Here is a 22,616-nt window from a genome sequence, read left to right on the forward strand (position 1 = left end):
GGGCAGTGTTTCGTTCTGCTGTGCATGGGGTCGCTATGAGTTAGAAATGACTCGACGGCACTTTACAACGACAACAACATAGTTGCTAGTGTTTTAGGTTGTGCCAAAGTGCAAATATTATTCAGGATGACAGGGGCAAGACTTTGGAGTTGTTGAAGTTAAATCAGTTTTTGAAAGATTAGTGCTTTGTCTGTGTGTAGGTATTATCTGCGCTACTTGAAATAATGGGGATATATATAGTTTGTCCCCCTAAAACCTTTAAACAAAGACAGACCTGATGGGACAGTGAAGACAGGCAAAAACATGGAACCCAAGCTTAGGTCATAGTTCTGCTATTTTCTGGCTCCTGATGGGACATGTGGTGGCTTACAGCCAGATTTCCTAAATGGAATGTGGCAAAGGTGGGAGTAGGGTAGGTGAAGCTTGGATAATTTGGATAAACTCATTGCCCTCAAGTTGATTCCAACTCAGAGCAATTCTATAGGACAGAGTAGAACTGCCCTATAGGGTTTCCAGGCCATAATCTTTATGGAAGCATACTGGCACATCTTTATCTTGTAGAATGGCTGGTGGGTTCAAATTGCCCATCTTTTGGTTAGTAGTGAAGCATTTAACCGCTGTGCCATCAGGGCTTCTTGTATACCCAGCATACTGTTTCTCAAACCTCTTCTAGTCCTGAAGCTTAATATTTTCTCAGCATTCTCACCTCCTTGTGGGAAACAACTTTCTTTCCTTCATGTTTTCTCTCACACATAGATTTCACTATGTATTTCTTAAATAAGCATAGTTAAGAATAAGCATCACTGAACTAAAAATGAGACATTAACTCCATCTCTGACCTTTGCTGAATGACCTTGGGCAAACTACCTCCAGATATGGATTTCTCTTTATAAAATGTAATGTTGTCTTTCATGATTGTTTTAATAATAAAAATGACATAATGTGGAAAATACCTAGTATAAAACTTGGCATAATGTAAAAGTTCTACTATTCGTAGCTGAATTTGTCTCTGAAAATAACAGGAAGAAGTAATTTTAATTAAACTAGTTTTATTTGGGAAGCTTTAATCAGAATGAATGTACTATAATTAAAGTTCAAGATTCCTGGTATACTTTAGAAACACAAGACAGGGAAAGTAGAAAGTCTTTGTTAGCACCAAGGAACTATGGCTAAGATTGAAAACTTTTCATGTTAGCAATTTGCCATTGGGCAAACCTATTACTTGATTGTAGATTTGAAATGGAAAAAAAGCAATATGAAGTTGTAAGTGAGAGAAAGTTTTGCTTATTCTGATATTTCATTTTTTATGTGTGGTACAGTCCCGTAAGTTTCCTTTTTTTTTTTTTTTCCCTTAGTAACAGCTTTGTTGAGATATAATTCACATGCCATATAATTCATGTATTGGGAGTGTATAATTTAGGGATTTTTAGCATAATTCACCGAGCTATGCAACCTTCACAATAAATTTTAGAACATTTTCCCCAAAAGAAACCCTGTGTAGCATTCACTGTACCTCCCCCCTTCATTTTTCCCCAACACCTCAATCTCTAAGCAATCATTAATCTACTTTCTGTCTCTGTATATTTGTCTATCTTTTGTGACTAGATTCTTTCAGGTTTTCAAGGTTGAATGTTAGAGCATGCATGTATTATTACTTTATTCTTTTTTATTTCTGAATAACACTGCATTTTATAGAAATTTTATTTTTCCATGCATCAGTTGTTGGACATTTGAGTTGTTTCCACCTTTTGGCAATTATTAATAATGGTGCAATGGGCTTTGCATGCAAATTTTTTATTGGACATATGTTTTCTTTTAATTCTTTTAATAATCCAGTCTCTTACATCAGATTCCTGAAAGGACTCACTATGCCTCTCCCAAGTCTCCCATTCCAGGCTTTGATTTATAATTCTGCTCATTCCAGTTGTTTCACTTAACCCAAATTGAAAAATTTGGGGTCTGTCCCAGTTTTCCTTCATCGGCTGTACTAAACCAGTTCAAACAGGTTTGAAGTACTAGTTTAATCTTTTGGGAAGCTGCCAAACTGTTTTTTCAAAGAGGCTATACACCATTTTGTATTCCTACCAGCAGTATATGAGGGTTCTAATTTCTGTAAATCCTCTATAACACTTACCTGTCTGATCCTAGACATCCTAGAAGGATTTGCGTTTTCATCATGAAAAAGGAGCTTTGGTGGCGTAGAGTGTAAGGTATTTGACTGCTAACCACAAGGCTGGCAGTTCAAACCCACCAGCTACTCCTCCTCAGAAGGAAGGTTGGGCAATCTACTTCCATAGTAATACCACCTCGGAAACCCAAGGAGGGGTCACTGTGATTTGGATCCAACTCTCTGGCAGTGTGTGCGTGTGTGGTTAGTGATAATGAGCATTTTTTCTTTTGTGGTGAAATCAGTTTTTTTATATGGCCTTTTTCCTTGCTTCTGGAGAGATTTTTATTCCCCTGAGCTCTAAGGAGTTATCTTCACCTTACTTTTCTAGGGTTTGCTCCTTTTGTTTCCTGATCCTGATTCTGAGTTGTACCCTGTTACTTCCCTAATAAACCACTTAGGTATAAGTATGGTCTGGGAGTTCTTTGTGGCAATGAATTACTGAAACCAGCAGAGAAGTAGAAGTAGAGACTGCTTTTTGGGTAAGCTGTAAACAGCCTAATGGTTTGATACTTTTTGTCTGGCCCTGGGTGACAGCCTGCTCTGTGATTGGTCTCTTTAGTGCACCTTACCAGGGATTGGTCAATATACTTACACGAATGAAGTGAACTGTAGCTTACCAAGAAAGGTATGGTTAGTTTGGGGCCCTAGTGGTAGGGGCATGCCTTGAAATTGACCAGGAGTTTGCTTATATATATATATATATATATATATATATATACACACACACACACACATATATATATATATATATATATATATATGTGCAGCCAACTCCCCAGAGGTTGGCAGACAGAAAGAGAAAGAAGCAGAAAGGAATAAAGGTGTAATAGGTAAAAAGAGAGAAGGAAAAAGAGAGGAGGTGAGGAATCTCCTCAAAGCTATAACACAGGTCAAGAGCTTTAATACTGAAGATAGTGAGAGACCTGGAAGGGGCCCTGTGACAGAGTTGGTGATGACAGCAGAAACTTGATGCTAGGAATGCAGCTAAGAGAGCTGAACAACACTACTATACTGGCTGTGAGCTGGGTCTGTTGCCAGTGGAAAGGCTGATGGCAGGGGGGCCAAAGGCAAAGAGGCAGGGGGCCAAGAGAAGGCCTGCCCTCGGGGCTGAAAGGAGGCCCACATGGCTGGGAGGGGGTGTGCACAGTGGAGAGAAGAGCCTGCTTGCTTTTGCTGCCAAGAGTTCAGAAACTGCCCTGTACTGAAGAAGGAAGGGAAGTATTCTGCATTTTAGGGGAGCCTTCCATACTTTGCCTACATGTTTCCTGATCCTGATCCTAAGTTGTATGCTATTGATCCCTTAATAAATCACTTAACTGTAAGTATAATCTGTGAGTTTTATATGGCTATTGCTACAAATTATTGAGTCCACCAGAGAAGAAGAAGAGTACCATGGGGAAAGCATCTGGTGTCAGAATTGATAAAACGATTGGAGAGTGGATGTATATAGGACCTTCACCTTATAGGGATCAGTTTGGGATAGTCTTGACTCACTTTATCCCCACTGAAGTAAGGTTCTAACACTACTATTAGATAATTACAGTTTATTAGCCATTTGTGTATCTTTTTTGGAGAAATGTCTATTCAGGTCCTTTGCCCATTTTTTAACTGAGTTACTATTTATTTTAATGTTGAGTTACATGAGTTCTTTATGGATTTTAAATACAAGTCCCATATAAGATATAAGAAATATCATCCCAAAGGTTTTTTTTTTTTTTTTTTTTTTAATGTTTATTGAGATTTGGGTGATAGTTTACAGAGCAAATTCATCTTCATACAGCAGTTCACATACACTTTATCTCACTACATTGTGATTTCCCACAATGCAACAATTCTCTTGCCACTTCCTCCCCATAGTTACCTGTTCCCTGTGTCCTTCCCTCACATGCACTCTTGCCCCCCTGAGCTGTCTTGCTGTGCATACGCAGCCCTTCTGTTCTCCTGTGATTGATCTCTCCAAGGAGTGTATCTGCCTAATATAAATACTCAGTTTATATTCCTGTCTTTTGTTTGACTGGAAGAGGAGTGAGTTCAGTTCCAGACCTGAAGGGCAGATAGGGTCCATAGTCTCAGGATTTCACCATGTTCTATCAGACCAGCAAACCTGTTTTTTTTTTTAAATGATTTTGAGTTTTGTTCCACATTGTTTTCTCACTCTACCCAGGATCTCCTACATAGATTCCTATAGATCCCCCTCTGAGTGGTTGACAGTGGTAGCTGGACATCATCTAGTTCTTCTGCTCTCATAGTCATATAGGCTAAGGATCCTATAGTCTACCAGTCCCTTGGACTAATTGTTTTCATGTATCTTGGTTTTCTTCATTCTTCTTTGCTGTGGACGTGGAGAGACCCATCATTGCATCTAGATGGCTATTGCAAGCTTTTAAGGTCCCAGTCACTACTCACCAAAGTAGGATGAGGAACAATGTTTTCATGTAGTATGTTACGCCAACTGAGATTGATGTCCCCTGTGACTATGGTCCCAAGCCCACAGGTCCAACTACTCACTTCTCTGGGTAGCTGGCTGTGGCCAAGAAGTGACTACAACCTTGTTCCCTGTCAGCTCTACTATAGACCTGGAAATTCTCACAGAACATACAGATACACTTGTGGAAACATTGTCTGCCAGTCCTGTACATGGTCATGGGTACACTCCCCACTGCATAGACATCCCTAATCGTTTAGCCTGTCCACCCATCTCAAAAAAAATAAACTCACTGTTGTTGAGTTGGATCCGACTCATAGTCACCCCTCCTTGGGTTTTTGAGGTGGTATCACTATGGAAGTAGATTGCCCAATCTTCCTTCTGAGGAGTGGCTGGTGAGTTTGAACTGCCAGCCTTCTGGTTAGCAGTCAAACAACACCTTAGGCACTATGCCACCAGAGCTCCTGTCCACCCATCTATCTACCCATATATCAGTGTTTGCCATCACTGAAAATGCAATATTGTATGTCCAGAAGCATTTATCTTTGTTCTCTGTACCTCCCATGCAACTCTGTATGTCTTCCTCTTCCTTAGTGCCACCGTGTTGATGACTCTCATTTGGTACATTGCCCTCCCTTCACCCAAATCAATACTTGTCTCTATCTATCTGTGTTTCCCCCCCCCCCCCCCCTTAACCAACAAAGAACGTTTCTTTCCATATATAAACATTTCCTTGACTTTTTACAATAATGGTCTAATATAATATTTGCCCTTCTGTGATTGACGTATTTCACTCAACATAATGTCCTCCAAGTTCATCCACATTATGCGGTATTTTGCATAGTCTACGCTATTCTTTAGGGTTGCATAGTATTCCATTGTGTTTTTGTACCATAGTTTGGTTACCCATGCTTCTGTTGATGGGCACCTAGGTTGTTTCCATTGTTTTGCTATGGTAAATAGTGCTACAGTGAACATGGGTGTGCATATATCTATTCTCGTCCCAGCTCTCAATTCTTTAGGATATATACCTAGTGATGTAATTAATGAGTCAAATGGTATTTCTAATTCCAACTTTTTAAGGAGTCACTATACTGGCTTCCACAATGGTTGTGTCATTTGTCAGTCCCTCCAGCAGTGTATGAGAGTCCCAGGCTCTCCACATCCTCGCCGGCATTTGTTATTTTCTGTCTTGTTGAACTTTGCTATTAGTGCTGGGGCAAGATGGTATCTCATTGTTGTTTTGATTTGCATCTCTCTAATGTCAAATGATCATGAACATTTCTTCATATATTTGTTGGCTGCCTAAATAATCCTCTTTGGTGAAGTGTCTATTGATATTTTCTGCCCATTTTTTAATTGGATTACTTGTCTTTTTGTTGATGAGGTATTGGAGTTTTCTATAAATTTAGAGATAAGTCCCTTGTCAGATATGTCACTGCCAAATATTTCCCAATCTGTAGGTTCTCTGTTTATTCTTTTGAGCAAGTCTTTGGCATTACATAAAAATTTAATTTTCAGAAAGTCCCGTTCATCTAGTTTATCTTCTGCTGTTTGTGCATTTTAGGTTATGGTTGATAGTCTGTTTTTTTGCCATATATTGTTGTTGTTATGTGCCGTTGAATTGGACCCGACTCACAGCGACCCCTCCTTGGGTTTCTGAGGCGGAATCACTACGGAAGAAGGCCTCTAAATTTGCCCGTATTTTTTCCTTGAGGAACTTTATAGTATTAGGTTTCACATTAAGTTTTTGATCTATTTGGAGTTAGTTTTTGTGTATGGGGTAAGGTACAGATCTTGTTTCATTTTTCTGCAAATGGATATCCAGTTTTGCCAGCACCATTTGTTAAACAGTCTTTTCCCCTTTTAATGAAATTCAGCCCTTTGTCAAAGATCAGCTGACCATAGGTCGATGAATCTATTTCTGACATCCTAAAGGTTTTTAATGCCTTCATTACGTGGATGTAATTGTAATAAGCATTCTGATTACCTACTCTGGGTCAGTCCCTGTAGTGACAGCTTTATGGATTCTTTTGATCCTCGTCATAACCCAGAAGCATAGATAATATCCTCAGTTTACAAACCAAGGTCCAAAGAAGTTAAGCAAGCGGCCCAAGGTTAAACAATTAGTAATTACTGCTTAAGGTCCGAGTCTAACTTGGGATTGACTATACACCCAGCCAAGCCTCCCCTCTGCACTGGGACTGGTATTAACACAAAGCTGCAATTCCTGTACTGGAGTTTGGAGCTTATTTGTCTTATTGGCATATGTGTGTGCATGTACTCATGTTCATATTGTGCCCTCTCTCCAAAGATCAGCTTTGTGTTTTAGTTCTATGGCCATATTTCACTATGAATTCCTCGTTATGTGTACTGCAGAATCTGTGTCATGTTTTTCCTTTGGCTATTACATGTTTATAATGTAGGTAGACAAGTTAGAGAAGCATCTTTCATGGAGAGTCCTTAGCTTACTAGAAACAAGCTTGAAAATTAGAAAACTCTGGTAGTAGTAGCTACAGAGAATTGTTTTGGCTTTTATGTGAGAATAAATTGCTAAGCAGCTAAAGCTATCCCTCAGTAAGAGTGTAACTGGCTGCTTGGTGAAAAACTTCCCAGAACTGAATATATTCCAGCAGCAGTGAGTGTCTTCAGGATGTTGTAAATGTATTGCCATATGGGGTAAGGGAATCCTGAAGCCCCTTCAGTATGGAAAAAGGGTTTGTCACCTACCAGAGCTGACAGATACACAGCTATAGCAGGTTGCTATCTCCTGCCCTCTCTAGAAGATTGAGTTCTGGTTTCAGGCTTTGTGTTATTTTTAAATCTGAATAAACATGAAATTAATACGATAAAGCTGTCTTTACATGTTCACATTTTAGCCTACTTTGAAAATCATATTGCCAACTTCTTTATTCTGGTTTTCATGCATGGAGAAAAGTACAGGGCAGCCAGATCTGTATTTGCATCTCAGTTCTGTGGTTTTCTTGCTGTATGACCTTGGGCAAGTCTGTTTTACCTGTGTATACCTCAGTCCCGTCATCTGAAAAACTGGCATAACAAGAATACCTCCTTTAAACAGCTGTTAAGATTCCCTAATGCTTATTGGCACATAATAAGTGCTCATTAAACTTGTATTGTAGGGAGGGAGGATTAAGGAAGTAAATGGTTGTTATAATTGAACTTGATCCTTTTTTTTTCCCCCTAATCTTAGAGGAAACACAAGAATAGAAGAGGCTTGTGAAATGTATACCAGAGCTGCAAATATGTTCAAGATGGCTAAAAATTGGAGTGGTATGTATAAAGTTTTTGTTTGTTTTTTTAGACAAATAACTCTAAAGTCATTCAAAGGAGGAAATGACTGTTCATTCCCCAAAGAGAATAAGACTATACTGGGCCCATAGACAGGTGTCAGTGCTTCTGACCTTCAAGGACCTACCTGATCTCCTGATTCCCTTCCCGTCTATGACTTCTCCCTCCTGGTTCCTTCATTCATTCTGCTCCCACCTCAGAGCCTTTGCATGTGCTGTTCCCACTGCCAGCCTTCTGGTTAGTAGCTGTGTATGCCTTAGGCACTGTACCGCCAGAACTCCTACTTATCTGAAACACCGTTCTCCTGAAAAGATGTATGACTGGTTCCCTCATTTCCTTCAGTCCTTCATGAACTGTCATCCTCTTATCAAGGTCTTCTCTGACCACCCTTTCTGAAAATAGTAACCATCTTCTGCCTAGAAACCTCAGTGCCCTTATCACCATCCAGCAAAATTCAATAAAATACATAGTGTGGTTTGTTTATATATATATATATAATTTATTTATCCTTATTTATGTGCTTTTATTATTATCTGATATTCTTCGTTAGAATGTAAATATTTGAAGGCCAGGATATTTGTGGGTTTATTGCTACTGTATCTCCAGGGCATGGGCTAGCCTGCCACATAATAGGTACTCAGAATATTTGTTAAAAGAATGAATGGATGAATCTTAGACTTTCTGATGAAATTATCTCTAATGTGGTAATGGTGGTGATCATAACACTACTTCTTTGCTTTATAGTTCTAAAAGTTCTTTTATAAAGATAAATTAATTTGATATTCAGCTTATGAGAGATCATCTGGACAAGTATAACTCTGATTTTACAGATGAGGAAATATTGCTTGAGAAGTTAACATGACTTCCCAGAGTTTAGTGACTGCTTCCTTAAACATACTTCCAAGTTTGGAGAGACCAAACTATCTCATGTTAGCAGTGATTGGAATGAGAGTTCATAATTATAGGGAAATAGAGGTAGACTGAAAGAGTCTGGTTGTGGTGTTATTACAGAAAGAATAGACCTAGGATGGTCAACATAAATAAACTATCCAAAATGAAATGCTGACAGAAGGAAGGGTGTAGGTTGTAATTTATGTAAATTTTGAAACATGCCAAACCACAGGTATGATTTTAGGGTGGATTAGCTAATAATAATAATGGGCAACCCATGTATAATGTGAGCCAGGCCCTGTTCTAAGTCTTTGTTAGGTCCAAGTTGTTATTACACTCTCCTAAGGCAGAACCCATCAAAGCTTCTGTTCAGCCGGTACATTTCCTAAACTGCCACTTAGTAATTAGCTGCTGTCTCAAGTACTCCAGGTTCCCACCTACTACCCTGGCAGTGTCCCTAGCCCATCCTTTGGGAGCTCCAGACTCTCCATGATTCACCAACAAAGGGTTAAGGCCTCACCAGTAGGGGTTTTCCAGTCTTAGCAGTATGACAAGCATCAATTCTGATTGGTTAGTATCTGTACCTCACTGATAGTTAAATATTTTGAAAACAGCCTAGATACTCTTGTTATTGAAAACCAAGGCAAAGAATAGGTGTATAACTTACTTAGGGTTACACAGCAGGTAAGTAGTAGAGCCAAGAATTGAAACCAGGGAGACTTGCTCCAAAGGTTGTACTGCCTCTAACCTTGAATGAAACTTCAAAAAACCAGGTGGGAATTAATGTGATTACCTCTGGAGAGGAGGTTGGGACAAGAGATGGCAGCTGAAGTTTTAGCTGAATTGGATGTATTATTTCTTAAGAAGAAATTTAGAGCAAATGTTTAATACCAAGAGTGGAGACCTAGGCATTTATTACTGTTTTCTATACTTTTCTGAATGTTTTTGAAATGTTTTATGATTAAAATTTTTTTTTAAAGGTAAATGTTAAACAATGTGATTACGTTCTTCATTGTGCTTTTCCTACTGGAGCAGGTTCTTTCCCTCTCTATTAATACTATTCCAAGCCTTATGAAGCTAGTGTCACCACAGACCTTTGTGTATACCAGTCCTTCTTGAACTGCACTCGTTTCTCTGAGGCTTTCTGCCACATTGCTTTTCCTAAACTTGGAACCTCATGATGAAGTGAATTAATCCCAGTTCAGGTTCCTCACATTGACACTTAAAACCCTCTTTTAGGGCAAAGTTATGAACACTTTTTAGCAGTAACAAAAAACTTTGAGGAAATGAATAACTGGGCATGGGGGCTCAGGACCATAGTCTTGGACATTGAAGTCAATTGGCACAAATCAGTACACAAAAAAAGTGTTCTATATCCTACTTTGGTGAGTAGTGACTGGAGTCTTAAAAGCTTATGAGTGGCCATCTAAGGTTCAACTATTGGTCTTGCTCCAGCTGGAGCAAGGAAGCATGAAGAAAATCAAAGACACATGGAAACAATTAGTCCAAAGGACTAATGGACCATGCAAACCACAGCTTCAGCTACTTTGAGACCAGAACTAGATGGTGCCTGGCTACCACTACCAAACACTCTGAAAAGGATCTTGGATATAAACCAAATAAACCAAACCTACCACCATCAAGTTGATTCCAACTCATAGCAACCCTGTAGGACAGAGTTGAACTGCCCATAGGATTTCCAAGGCTGTATATCTTTACAAAAGCAGACTGCCTCATCTTTCTCCTGTGGAGCATCTGGTGGGTTCAGATTGCCAGCCTTTTGGTTAGCAGCTGATTGCTTTCACATTTGTACCCCCAGAGCTCCTTTCCTGGATATGTATAAAAACTAAACCAAATTCACTGCCATCGAGTCGTTTGTGACTCATAGTGACCCCTTCTTGGGCTTCCGAGGCAGTATCTCTACAGAAGTAGATTGCTTAACCTTCCTTACGAGGAGTGGCTGGTGGGTTTGAACCGCCAGCCTTCTGGTTAGCAGTCAAATGCATTAGGCGCTACGCCACCAAAGTTCCCTGGATATATATAGTAGGGGAAAGATGTGGAACAAAACTGAAAACCATAAAAAAAGACCAGGCTTACTGGTCAAATAGAGACTAGCGGAATCCCTGAGACTATGGCCCTTAGTCATCCTTCAGGCCTAAAACTGAACTCACCCCTGTAGCTCAGTTTTCAGCCAAACAGTAGGTCCACAAAGTGAATAATAACTGTAGGGAGGTACATACTCCTTAGAACAATCAACCATTTGAGATTAAAAGGGCAATATTTGCCCAAGGATAAAGTCCAGAATGCAGGAATGGTTAGGAGGAAAAGTGGAATGGCAGTTAAAAACACCGGGAGGAAGTGAGATGAGTGATATTACATTGAGGGGATTGCAATTAATGCCATGAGAGATGTGCATGAATTGTTGAATTAAAAACTCATTTGCTCTCTAAACTTTCACCCAAATCACAATTAAAAAATTAAAAAAAAAAAAAAAGAATTGGTAGATAGATAACCCCACTCCTTTACCCCCTGGGGTCATTACTGAAGTTTCCTACATAGTGATTAAGAGGGTCTCCAGTGAGATAAGCAGTGTTGGTCGTTAACACACCCTTTTTTTTGGTTTTCTTAATCCCTCTCTACCTTTCCCTCCTTGGTGCAAATTATTTTTGGTATACTTCCTCCTTTGTGTTTCTTGAGATCTATCCTAAATAAATTACCTGAACCTCACCCTCCCAAAAAATAAATACAATCCTCCTGGAAGTGACTTGATTGCTACTACCCCAGCCCATTCATGCAGACATACAGGCTTATTGCTGTCCTTTCTTCCCTTCAAGCATTTTGTTCTCTGTTTGTGTGATTCCTCTGCTGGGGATCCCTTTCCACATTCTTTTCTGCCACTCCAGAATCCCCAGTCCTTGATCTAGAATTTTGCCTGCAGAAGTTTAGTGCTTGTACATAGCACATCCCAGAGGAATCCTGAGCAGTACCCATAACCAAACCAGTCAGTGATTCTATAAAGAAAGGTGCAAATTTCCATATTAATTAGGATAAAGACACATTAAACTTAATATAAATTTTGGTCAAGTTTTGCTATAAACTTAAACTGGATTTTCAAACCTTTTTTGGGTTTTAAAATTGTAAACCTTATTTTCATTCTTTGAGAAACTTACTTTCTTCATGAAGCCTTCATTCACAGTTTCTTCAATGACTTACGAATACATTCTGGCTATGTAAAGTACTATCTCTATGGTACTTAAAGCTATTTCTTCCCTTCAACAATGACGGAGAAGTCCAGTTGGCAACGTAAGATAGAAAGACAAGAAGCAACATCCTTGACCTCTGTCTTTCACCTTTCTTTAGTCATTTCTGGCATGAAGTCCTTAGTTTGCCATTATTTGCTATGTGGAATGGAATTGAGCAGTCCAAGACTTTGCTATTGGTGTTGAATGGCCAGGCCAAAAAATGGAGGCTCACGGACACTTGGAAGGTCTGCTGGGACAGACGTGGGGGTGCTTTCATCACTGTTTTACTTGATTCTGATTATTTTTATATATACCTAAGATATACTCACTCAAATTTTTCTGTGCATTTGATTGGGATGTTAATTTTTTTTCAGTGAAATAAAATTTTTATAGGGATAGGTCCACTTAACATGAGCTGTTCTATGGTGATACTTATTCCTCTATGTCTAATTGTACTATCATCTTATTTAGCTGCCGGAAATGCATTTTGTCAAGCAGCCAAGCTTCATATGCAGCTTCAGAGCAAACATGATTCTGCTACCAGTTTTGTGGATGCTGGGAATGCTTATAAAAAGGCAGACCCACAAGGTAAGACATGGCTGTGTAAGTTGTGCATCATCTCTCTTTGCATTTGTTAGGTGTATGGTAAAAGTAGATGCTGAGGTCTTTTTTCACGAGTTATGCAGCTAGACTTTTTAAGTCCCTGTGAAAAGGAATATCTGTACTTTGGAATAGTCAGGAGATTTTGGTAACTTAAGGAATATTTTTCTTCTTTAATTATTTGGGACTTTAGTAATAGGGAGAGAGTGTTAACATTTATTCTGGCTGTTGAGCTGTCAACACGATTTTCTTAATCTATTTATGTTGCATTTTGGAAATTAGTTTTGTTTTGTCTAAGATTTGTTCTGTCTTAATTTAATGAAATGATATATTTTGGTCATAAACAGTAATATTCCCTTGTTAAATATCTTGTGAGTTTTAAGATCTAGTTAATGGGAGATTGTAATATTATAAATGTCTCTTGTTCACTCAGTATTCATCTGCTTTTAAAAAAGTATTTTTCAAAGTATTTACTTAGAACAAAGACTGAAGTTGGATATTTTAAGTGGTAGAAATTTACAAGTGTTATTTCTTTTTAGTTAGCAATTGAAAATGTCTTCCCTCACCACACATGTGCACTTAGCAGTCCATTTTATTGAGCACAGAAATCCCTACTTTTATGAATTTATCATAAGGTACTTTCAAGGATTTTTGTATAAAGACTAATTATAGTTTATTTCCAAAAGTGAAAACCAGGTGTCAGCCAAAATGAGAAATAAGAGTAGGATAGTAATAGTAGAAGGCATCAATCAGTACTTTAGAATGCGATACTGGCATTGGAACCCCTGGTTTTGAGTCATCAGTGGGATGATAAATGTTCACAGGGTAACTATTGAGAGAGCCACGTGAGGTTGAATGTACAGTCTCAATTCTAGAAAAAGGCACAAAAAGAATCACATCTGCAAAACGCTGGAAGGAGGGTACAACAAAATACTAAAAATGGATTTGAGTAGGGTTATAGATAACTTATTTTTCTCTTTATGTTTTTCTGTGTATTTAAAGGTATACTAATGAGTCCACATTTCTTATGTAATTTACAGGAAAATAACTTCTAAAATTCATTCTAATGTTAATCTAATTTAATCGTATTTACCTAATTCTTCAGTCAGGGGTTTGCACTTTGTACTTCTTTTAAACTAAAAGCAATAAACTTAGAGGTGTTAACCATCTGCCAGGGAAATAAACTGTACCATTTTATGGCAGGGAAAATTTGTCAAGTTCATTTTATTAAAAAATTAATATAATTGATTAGCATTATCATTTATTGGAGTATTTTTTCCTTTTGTGGATATATTTACACCAAAAGTTAACATCTTTGTAGATTGTACAAAATGTTGACTTAAGAATTGTCTGAACAGGGATTTCAAAGTGCTTTTGATTTTGGCTGCATGAAGAATAGAATCCATTTGTATCGTTCTTGTGAAGTGATACTTTTGTCCAAAAATAAGTTACATGGTATTAATGAAAAATGCACTTACATTTAAGTTTTAGCAGACATAATTTATCAGTGTCATTGACAACCCACATACTTTCATCTTTTTCATTGTTGTGTTGTTGTTATGTGCCGTTGAGTCAGACCCGACTCATAGCAACCCCTCCTTGGGTTTCCAAGGCATTATCACTACTGAAGTAGATTGCCCAACATTCCTTCCAAGGAGTGGCTGGTGGGTTTGAACCGGCAGCCTTCTGGTTAGCAGTCAAGTGCCTTAGGCACTACGCTACCAGAGCTCATCTTTTTCATAATACAGTCTTTTTACCTGAATGGGGTCCTCACTTCATGGTTAAGATAACTGAGCCAATATTTGCTGTAACAACAATTTCCTAAATTATACTGTAGCCCCTGTGAACAAAGCCATGCTGATGAGTCTGGGCTTCTGCATGATTTGTATCTGCTTTTCACTAAGTAACCTACCCAACTCCACCCCAAAACTGTACCTCATTAAAGTTCTAACAGCCAAGAAGACAGTTTTGCCTGAACCCTCTTTGACTGAATGGATTTTTCATTGTTTTCCTTAAATGCCTACGCTGCAGAGGCTATCAACTGCTTAAATGCAGCCATCGACATTTACACAGACATGGTAAGATACTGCATTGCTTGAATGGCTGTGGGGTGGAGTCCTTGACATGGCTTAGAGTTTTGCTCTTTTTTCATTTGTTCCCAAGCTGATGGGCACTTAAATAAGTTAAAAGAAAAGAAAAAGAACATGGGACTCTCTCTTTTATTTTCCCTAGGGAAGGTTTACAATTGCGGCCAAACACCACATTACTATTGCTGAGATCTATGAGACTGAACTTGTAGACATTGAGAAGGTAAGAAATCAACAGGATTCCTTATAAACTTGATGCAAAACTGACAGATAAATTGATTCAGAAGCTCTCCTCTTTAAACAGAGTTGGGTGGAGCAGGGTGATCATAAATGACTTTACAAGGAGGACTTGAGGGGGGGCCTGTCAGTATTGACCATTGTTGTTGTTGTTATGTGCTGTTGAGTCAGACCCGATTCATAGGGAGGACCCCTCCTTGGGTTTCCGAGGAGGTATCACTATGCAAGTAGATTGCCCAGCCTTCCTTCCAAGGAGTGGGTGGTGAGTTTGAACCGCCAGCCTTCTGGTTAGCAGTCAAGTGCATGCTATTTTCCTGGAGTAAGGGCCTAAGGCAAGAGTTGGTTAAAATTTACCAAACCCAACCAGTAGTTTCTACATTTATCTGCTTCATGTCCAAACCTTCATACTACCAAAAAACCTTCAACTGTACTTAAGGATTTTGAGGTTCTGAGAAGGAAGCTTAAGTACTGTGGGCATTTTTATGCCTTTTAATTCTAATTTTATGCCTTTAGGCTCTGACCATGGGGTTGAAGGTAGGTAAATGCCAACTTGGCCATCTATGTGTTTCACGTGGATTGTTTTTCTGAGCTGTGGTGTATAGTGATAGAAGAAGAAAGGACACAGGTAACATTTAGTGAGCATCTGTTGTCTCACAGACTTTGTATTTGGTGGCATTCCATGAATTTTAGCATATTTCAGCTCTGTCCAAAGCTGGCCCCACTGCTTGATCTTTCTCCTTTTTACACTGCCTTCTTAGACACAGGATCATCAACTCGGAAGGAGTCTACCTCAGTGAAAGTAAATCCCACTTAGACCACAGAGTCTGTTTCAATGAGATTTGAGACCGATGTTTGTATAAAGCTGTCCTCTTGAGTCCTGTGGATGACAGGAGGTTTGAATCAGAAAAATAAAGATAATGTGGAGGAGATCATGAGTGATTTTTGTCAGAGTAAGGAATGCTAAGCATGCTCACTAGAGATTAGAATTCCATCCTATCTGAATGGATCCTATCTTCAGTTGCTCACTCCTTCCTCTTGGTTTTGCTCTCTTATCTTGACCTCTAGGGCCCCATACCCACTTGGTTTTACTGCTACCTCAGTGACCACTCACCCAGACTCCTTTGCTGGTTTTTGTTGTTCTCCCTACCCTCTAGCATGGAGTGTCTTGGGCTTAGGTCCTTAATCCTCATCTCTTATTTAACACTCAAACTCTTAGTGACCTTTCTAGCCTTAGTCAGCATCATAGCTTTAAATATCTTCTATATGCCACTTGCATGCAAATCTAGCTGTGGCCCATACCTGTCTCCAGACTGCAGGTATCTCTGTCCACCTGCTGCCAACCTCTCCATGTGTGTGTAACAGTCATCTAAAACCCAATATGTCTACACTGAATTCTGATCTCACCTCCCACCAAGTGTTCCTTTACAAAGCAGAGGCATCCCTGCCTTCTCTCTCTCTCTCTAATCCAAAGCTCCCAAATCTCAGCACTTGCCACTACCTCATTGTCTCCCCAACTTGCACTTGATCACTAGGGTAGCCTCTAATTAGTCTCACTGTTTTTAAGCTACTGCCCACAAAAAAAAAAACACAGATGCAACAGAGCAATCTGGAGTGATCATTGTAAGAAGTAAATCATACTCTGTTTCTCCTTTGCTTACAGCCTTGCGTTGGCTCCACACTTCATTCAGAGGAATAACCAGAGCCTTGCAGATGACCATCAAGGGTCTACTGGTTTAATTACCAGCACTCGAGACCTCTCTCTTTTACTCTTTTCCCTATCATACCCTACTCCGGCCACCTTGACCTCTGCTGTTCCTTACATGTGCCAGATAAGCTCCTGCCTCAGGACCTTTGCACCAGCTCTTCCATCTGCCTGCAAAGCTCTTCCACATGTCCATGTGGCTGACTTCTTACGTTCTTCAAGTCTGCTTAGCTAACTTCTCCATATCCTTCAAGTTTCTGCTCTGTTAACACATGTTCTATGAGGCCTACCATGACTCCTTAGTTAAAATGACAAAAAATAAAAATTATTAAAATTATAACCCCACCCCTCTCAGGAACCTCCCTCAGCTTTTTCTTTTCTTTTCCCTCAGAGCACATGTCCCCTTACATCATGTGCTGGGCTTGCTCATCAGCCCTGTTGTTCATTGTTTTTCCCTCCACTAGATTGGGTGCCTGTGACAGCAGGAAGCTTTCTGGGTTACTGATGTATCCCAGGATCCCAGAACTCTGAGACATAGGACTCTTAGTATCAATAAATATTTGTTGAATAAATATATGGTGCCCTTGACTCTTCCATAGCAGTGTGCCCCCAGAGCCTTTCAGTCTTGATTCAGGGGAATGTCTGTTAGTTAGTCAGTATTAAAGTCAGGCTCACCATAACATTTTGGTTATATAGCTCAAAATTCACTTAGACTTATTACACAGAATTTATTATTTGGCTATTGTTCTATAATTGTCCTGCTTTTCTGAGGATGCCTTCTTGTTCATCTTCTTGATTTCATTAATGATACTGAGTACATTGACAGCATTTGTGTAAGCCTTATCTTTGCAGAGTTTATCACTGTAGATCCTGGTAGAAATTGATGGAGCCCCAGAACCTGAGCTTTTCTTTGTTTCCTGGTATAGCATTGATGATGTTACAAGAAGGAGAGGGTCTGGCATGGCTGGAATATTGATTTGGTCAGAATATCTGGGATAGACATAGTATCTTTATTTAGATTGAATGAGTCTTGGGAGGTGGAAAACCCCTGTGACCAGACCATCTTTGCCTGCTTTTGCTCCCTGAATTAGCTTCCTTTTCTACTGTGTGGTTAGCGGAGTGCTTCTAGGAGTCAGGAACCTGGACTCCTTTGCCATTTCTGCTACTGGGGATGATCTCAGCGTGCCAAATCACCACTGGGCCTCTATAAAATTGAAAGGTGGATAAAATTATCTATGACATACTCTTTTTTTCCTTCTGTTTTAAAAAGTTGATTTGATATTGTACATTCTAAATTTACCTCATGGTGTCCCTGCCATTCTGAGAATTGGCCAGTAGGTGACATCTTCTTTCATTGATGTTGATTACTCCTTTAAAAATATTTTTAAAGAAAGATATTATTGAACATATACATACACAGGATTATATTATGTCTCTGATGTTTTGGCTCCTATGTTGTTTAGAAACATTTTCTTCTCTTCCCTGGTTGGAATGGCTGGTTTCTGGTCAATTGTTTGTGAAGTTTAAATTTGATAAATTAGTTATCAAGGTATACTATATCTGGTTTGTTACCCCAAAAAAAAAATTATTTTTAATACTTTTAATACTATCCAATGTCAGTTCTCTGATTCATTTATAGATTTTTGGCTAGTGGGACAGTGAGGTGTGATATTTCATAAATTGAGAGATTGCTTCATTTACTTCATGAAGTAAACCCTGGAACCAAGTAATAAATGTGTTCTAAACTTTAGATGGTCTTTTAAATGGTCCAGAGGAACTATGACTCATTACTGTTTTCAGTCACTGAAGAATATGATTTAATACTGTTCGTTTCAAAACAGGGTAGGTATATATGACAGGTTCCTGTTAGACCCAGTCCAGAGGCATTTAATCTGACAGAACTGATTCCATTATAAGGCTGTTTCACCTACAAAGCAGACTCTTAAGAGTGAACCCTGAAAACTTGCATTTTCCCTAAGGTACTGATAATGAATGCAGTGCTAGATGCTTGTGTCTTTTTTTTTTTTTTTTTGAGAATTCTGTGTATTTTCTAGTATTGTGACTCATCTCCAGGTTTCCCAAGAAGTAATATTATCACCCCTTTGTCACTTTACTTACGTGACAGATAATGAGCTGGTTTTAGTGTTGAAATTTATTATGTATGCAGTTATAATTGGTGACTAGATATTATAGTACTTGTAATGATAAGATAAAGTGGGCCAATTTCTAGTGTAAGGTTTCTGCTGTGTCTAATAAACTTCATTACATGTTAAAATCTAAACTAAATACCAACATCCAAAGATACCCATGGTCAGTCTCTTTTCTCTAAACTTATTTTGTTAAACCAGAGGATATGCTTTCCTTTTCATTACAATTTCTGTCAAAATCTGGGAAAACCATGAAATATGGTCACTGATTTCTTATCATTGCATGTTGGTGGCACGTTAGTTGGCAATTTAAACCCACCAGTCATTGATGATAGAAAAATATGGCAGTTGGCTTCTGTAAGGACTTAAACCATTTTGGAAATGTTATTGGGCACTTCTGTCTTACAGGATTGCTGAGTTGAAATTGACTTGATGACAATGGATATTTAAAACTGAACTTGAAATTTTTCTTTTATTATGATAAATCTAGCTGTAGTTTATAGTTATAAAATTTTGATGAACCAGAACTATTATTTAATAAATGTTAGATTCCAAACCCATTGCCACTGAGTCTATTCTAATTTATATTGACCTTGTAGGAAAGAGTAGAACTGACCCAGAGAGTTTCCAAGGCTGTAATCTTTAGAGAAACATACTGCTATATCTTTTTTCTGTGCAGTGGTGGATTCCAACTGTCAGCCTTTTGATTAGCAACCAAATGCTTAACTACTGTGCTAACTTCTTTTTGTTAGGTGCCATTGAGTTGGCTCCGATGCATAGCGACCTTGTGTATGACAGAATGAAACACTGTCTGGTCCTGTGCCAGCTTTACAATCCTTGCTACACCTGAACCCATCGTTGCAGCCACTGTGTCAATCTGTTTTATCGAGGGTCTTCCCCTTTGTCATTGACCTTTCTCCACTTTACCAAGCATGATATCCTTCTCCAGGGAACAATCCCTTTTGACAGCATGACCAAAGTAGGTGAGATGAAGTCTGGTCATTCTTGTTTCCAAGGAGCATGCCGGCTGCACTTCTTCCAGGACAGATTTGTTCATTCTTTTGGCAGTCCATGGTATTTCAGTATTCTTTGCCAACACCACAACTCGAAGATGAAGATTGAAGACTACAGTCTGCAGTATGGATTATACCTCAATATAAAGAAAACAAAAATCCTCACAACTGGACCTATAAGTAGCATCAAAGAAAAATGGAGAAAAGATTTAAGTTGTCAAAGACTTCATATTACTTGGTTCCACAGTCAATACCAATGGGAGCAGAAGTCAAGACATCAGACGATGTATAGCATTGGCAGATCTGCTGCAAAAGACCTCTTTAAAGTACTGAAGAGCAAAGATGTCTCCTTTGAAGACTAAAGTGCTCCTAACCCAAGCCATGGTATCTTCTATTGCCTCATAAGCATGTGAGAGCTGGACAATGGATAAGGAAGAGCTTATGCTTTTGAGTTGTGGTGTTGGCGACAAATGCTGAAAGTACCATGGACTGCTAAAAGAACTAGCAAATCTGTCCTGGAGGAAGTGCAGCCAGCATGCTCCTTGGAAGTGAGAATGGCCAGCCTTCAGCTCACCTTCTTTGGTCATGTTGTCAGAAGGGACCGTTCCCTAGAGAAGGATATCATGCTTGGTAAAGTGGAGGGTCAGGGAGGAAGGGAAAGGCCCTCAATAAGATGTATTGACACAATGGCTACAACAATGGCTCAAGTATGGCAAGAATCATGAGTCTGGCACAGGACCAGCCAGTGTTTTGTTCTGTTGTACATAGGGTCAGTATGAGTTGAAGACGACTTGATGGCACCTAACAATAACAAACGAATGAAACAAATAAGCAAAACAAATAAAACATTCAAACACAGAAGTATTTCTTTTATAAAACTGTCCAAATTGACTGTTTCATGAGCGTTCTGCAGTCCAGAGACCAGGATAATGTTGACTCTGCCACTTTCAACCTATGGCTTCAGAGGTGACTCTGCTCTCTTAGTCATTGCCATTACAATATGCAGGAAAGGATCACCCTGAAGGACTTTATAGGGCAGATCTGTTTGTTTCCAGTAAGCTCCGTGTGTCACCAACCAATGTAGTTTTCAAACATAATTCATTAACTTGTTTTATTTCTTGTTCCTGTGCTTCTCTCTTAACTCATTGGTCAACCTTTAAGTTGTTGAAAAGATGCGTTTGGTGGGGATTCAGCACCTTTAATCTGATTTTCACATAGTGCCAGCTCGCTTTTCTTGGTCTTACTGGGAAACATGTCTGAATGGACATGAGGGCGATCGATTTGTTTTGCTTTCGTTTCATTTGGTTTTACTATTTAAGGTGAATCTGTAAACCTACCACCTGTTTCCATACTCCTACAATCTAGAATTATTTTTATAATTTTTAGTCATTGGGGGAACAAAAGAATAATACTTCTTGACAAGCAAAAATTATGTGAAATTGAAATTTCGTTGTCCATAAATAAAGCTTTATTGTAACACAGTCACATTCATTCATTTACATATTGTCTATGACTGCTTTCATTTTCCAGCTACAGGGCTAAATATTTGTGGCCCATGAATCCCAAAATATTTATTATCTGGCATGTTACATTAAAAATCTCCTGAACCTTGCTTTAAAGTGTTGTTTAGATTTATTTACTGCCATTTGGTATACAGGTGTCATTGCCTTTTCCAATCATATGAGGGCCTTATCTCTGGACTTTGTCTATTTGCTTTCTTAACTGCCTGCAAACTGGCTAATTTACTTTCCATAGCATTTTGGGCTCAGGTAGGTACATGCTTTGCTTCCTAAGTTGTCACGTGCTTGACTTCCAAATCTTCTGTTACAGCATGATAGGGATTTCTAACTTTCCAGCTTCCTACCTGTTTCCTCTCCACTTGACCGTTAACTCAATGCCACACATTTTAGGGTGAAGGCAACCCCCTTATTAAACAACACTTATAGTATCAATGAGGATAATCTATATTGCTGTAGCCAGTTGTAGACCTAAAATGTAATAGGTGTTCATATCTCCTTTACCTGACAGGCCAGTGAAGCTGTTCTGGATTTGGCAGTGGTAGGGACACTGAGGTCTGGTACCTTCTATCCTTAATAGTTATTTAGGAACCAAACTGACAGAAGTTCTGACATCAACTTGTAGCTTCCATTGCCACTCTGTGATTAGTTGTTACAATTCTGGCTCGCATTGTTGTTGTTGTTAGGTGCCATCGAGTCATCTCTGACTCATAATGACCCTATGCACAGTACAATGAAGCAGCTCCCAGTCCTGTGCCAGCCTCACTATCCTCTGTATACCTGAGCCCATCGTTGGAGCCACTGTGGCAATCCATCTCATTAAGGGCCTTCACCTTCTTTGCTGACCCTTCACTTTACCAAAAATGATATCCTTCTCTCCTTCTCCAGGGAATGGTCCCTTCTGACAATATGAATGGGATGAAGTCTGGCCATTCTCGTTTCCAAGGAGTGTTTTGGCTGCACTTCTTCCAGGACAGATTTGTTAGTATAGTCCTTTTAGCAATCCATGGTACTTTCAGTATTCTTCATCAACACTACAACTCAAAAGCATCGGCTCTTGTTCCATCTTCTTTTTTCATTGTCCAGCTCTCACATACCTATGAGTCTACTGAAAATACTATGACTTGTGTCAGGAACACTTAAGTCTTCAAGGAGATATCTTTTGCTCTTCAGCACTTGAAAGAGGTCTTTTGCAGCAGATTTTCCCAATGCTATACATCATCTGATGTCTTGACTGCTACTTGGTGTTGATTGTAGAACCAAGTAATATGAAGTC

At 39.0% G+C, this 22,616-nt stretch overlaps 1 protein-coding gene across 1 annotated transcript in view; it reads left to right on the plus strand.

The window, feature by feature from the left end:
• The window catches only part of NAPB (NSF attachment protein beta), a 138,624-nt gene that overhangs the window by 66,939 nt on the left and 49,069 nt on the right, over nucleotides 1–22,616 (plus strand). Inside the window, exons 2-5 of the mRNA XM_007956250.2 lie at nucleotides 7,807–7,886; nucleotides 12,509–12,625; nucleotides 14,669–14,715; nucleotides 14,870–14,947. Of these exons, the coding sequence (XP_007954441.1) occupies nucleotides 7,807–7,886; nucleotides 12,509–12,625; nucleotides 14,669–14,715; nucleotides 14,870–14,947 (322 nt within the window). The remainder of the gene's footprint in view (nucleotides 1–7,806; nucleotides 7,887–12,508; nucleotides 12,626–14,668; nucleotides 14,716–14,869; nucleotides 14,948–22,616) is intronic.

This window comes from Orycteropus afer, unplaced genomic scaffold (genome assembly GCF_000298275.1).
Source record: "Orycteropus afer afer isolate SDZICR_OR568_19922 unplaced genomic scaffold, OryAfe1.0 scaffold00594, whole genome shotgun sequence".
NCBI lineage: Eukaryota > Metazoa > Chordata > Mammalia > Tubulidentata > Orycteropodidae > Orycteropus > Orycteropus afer.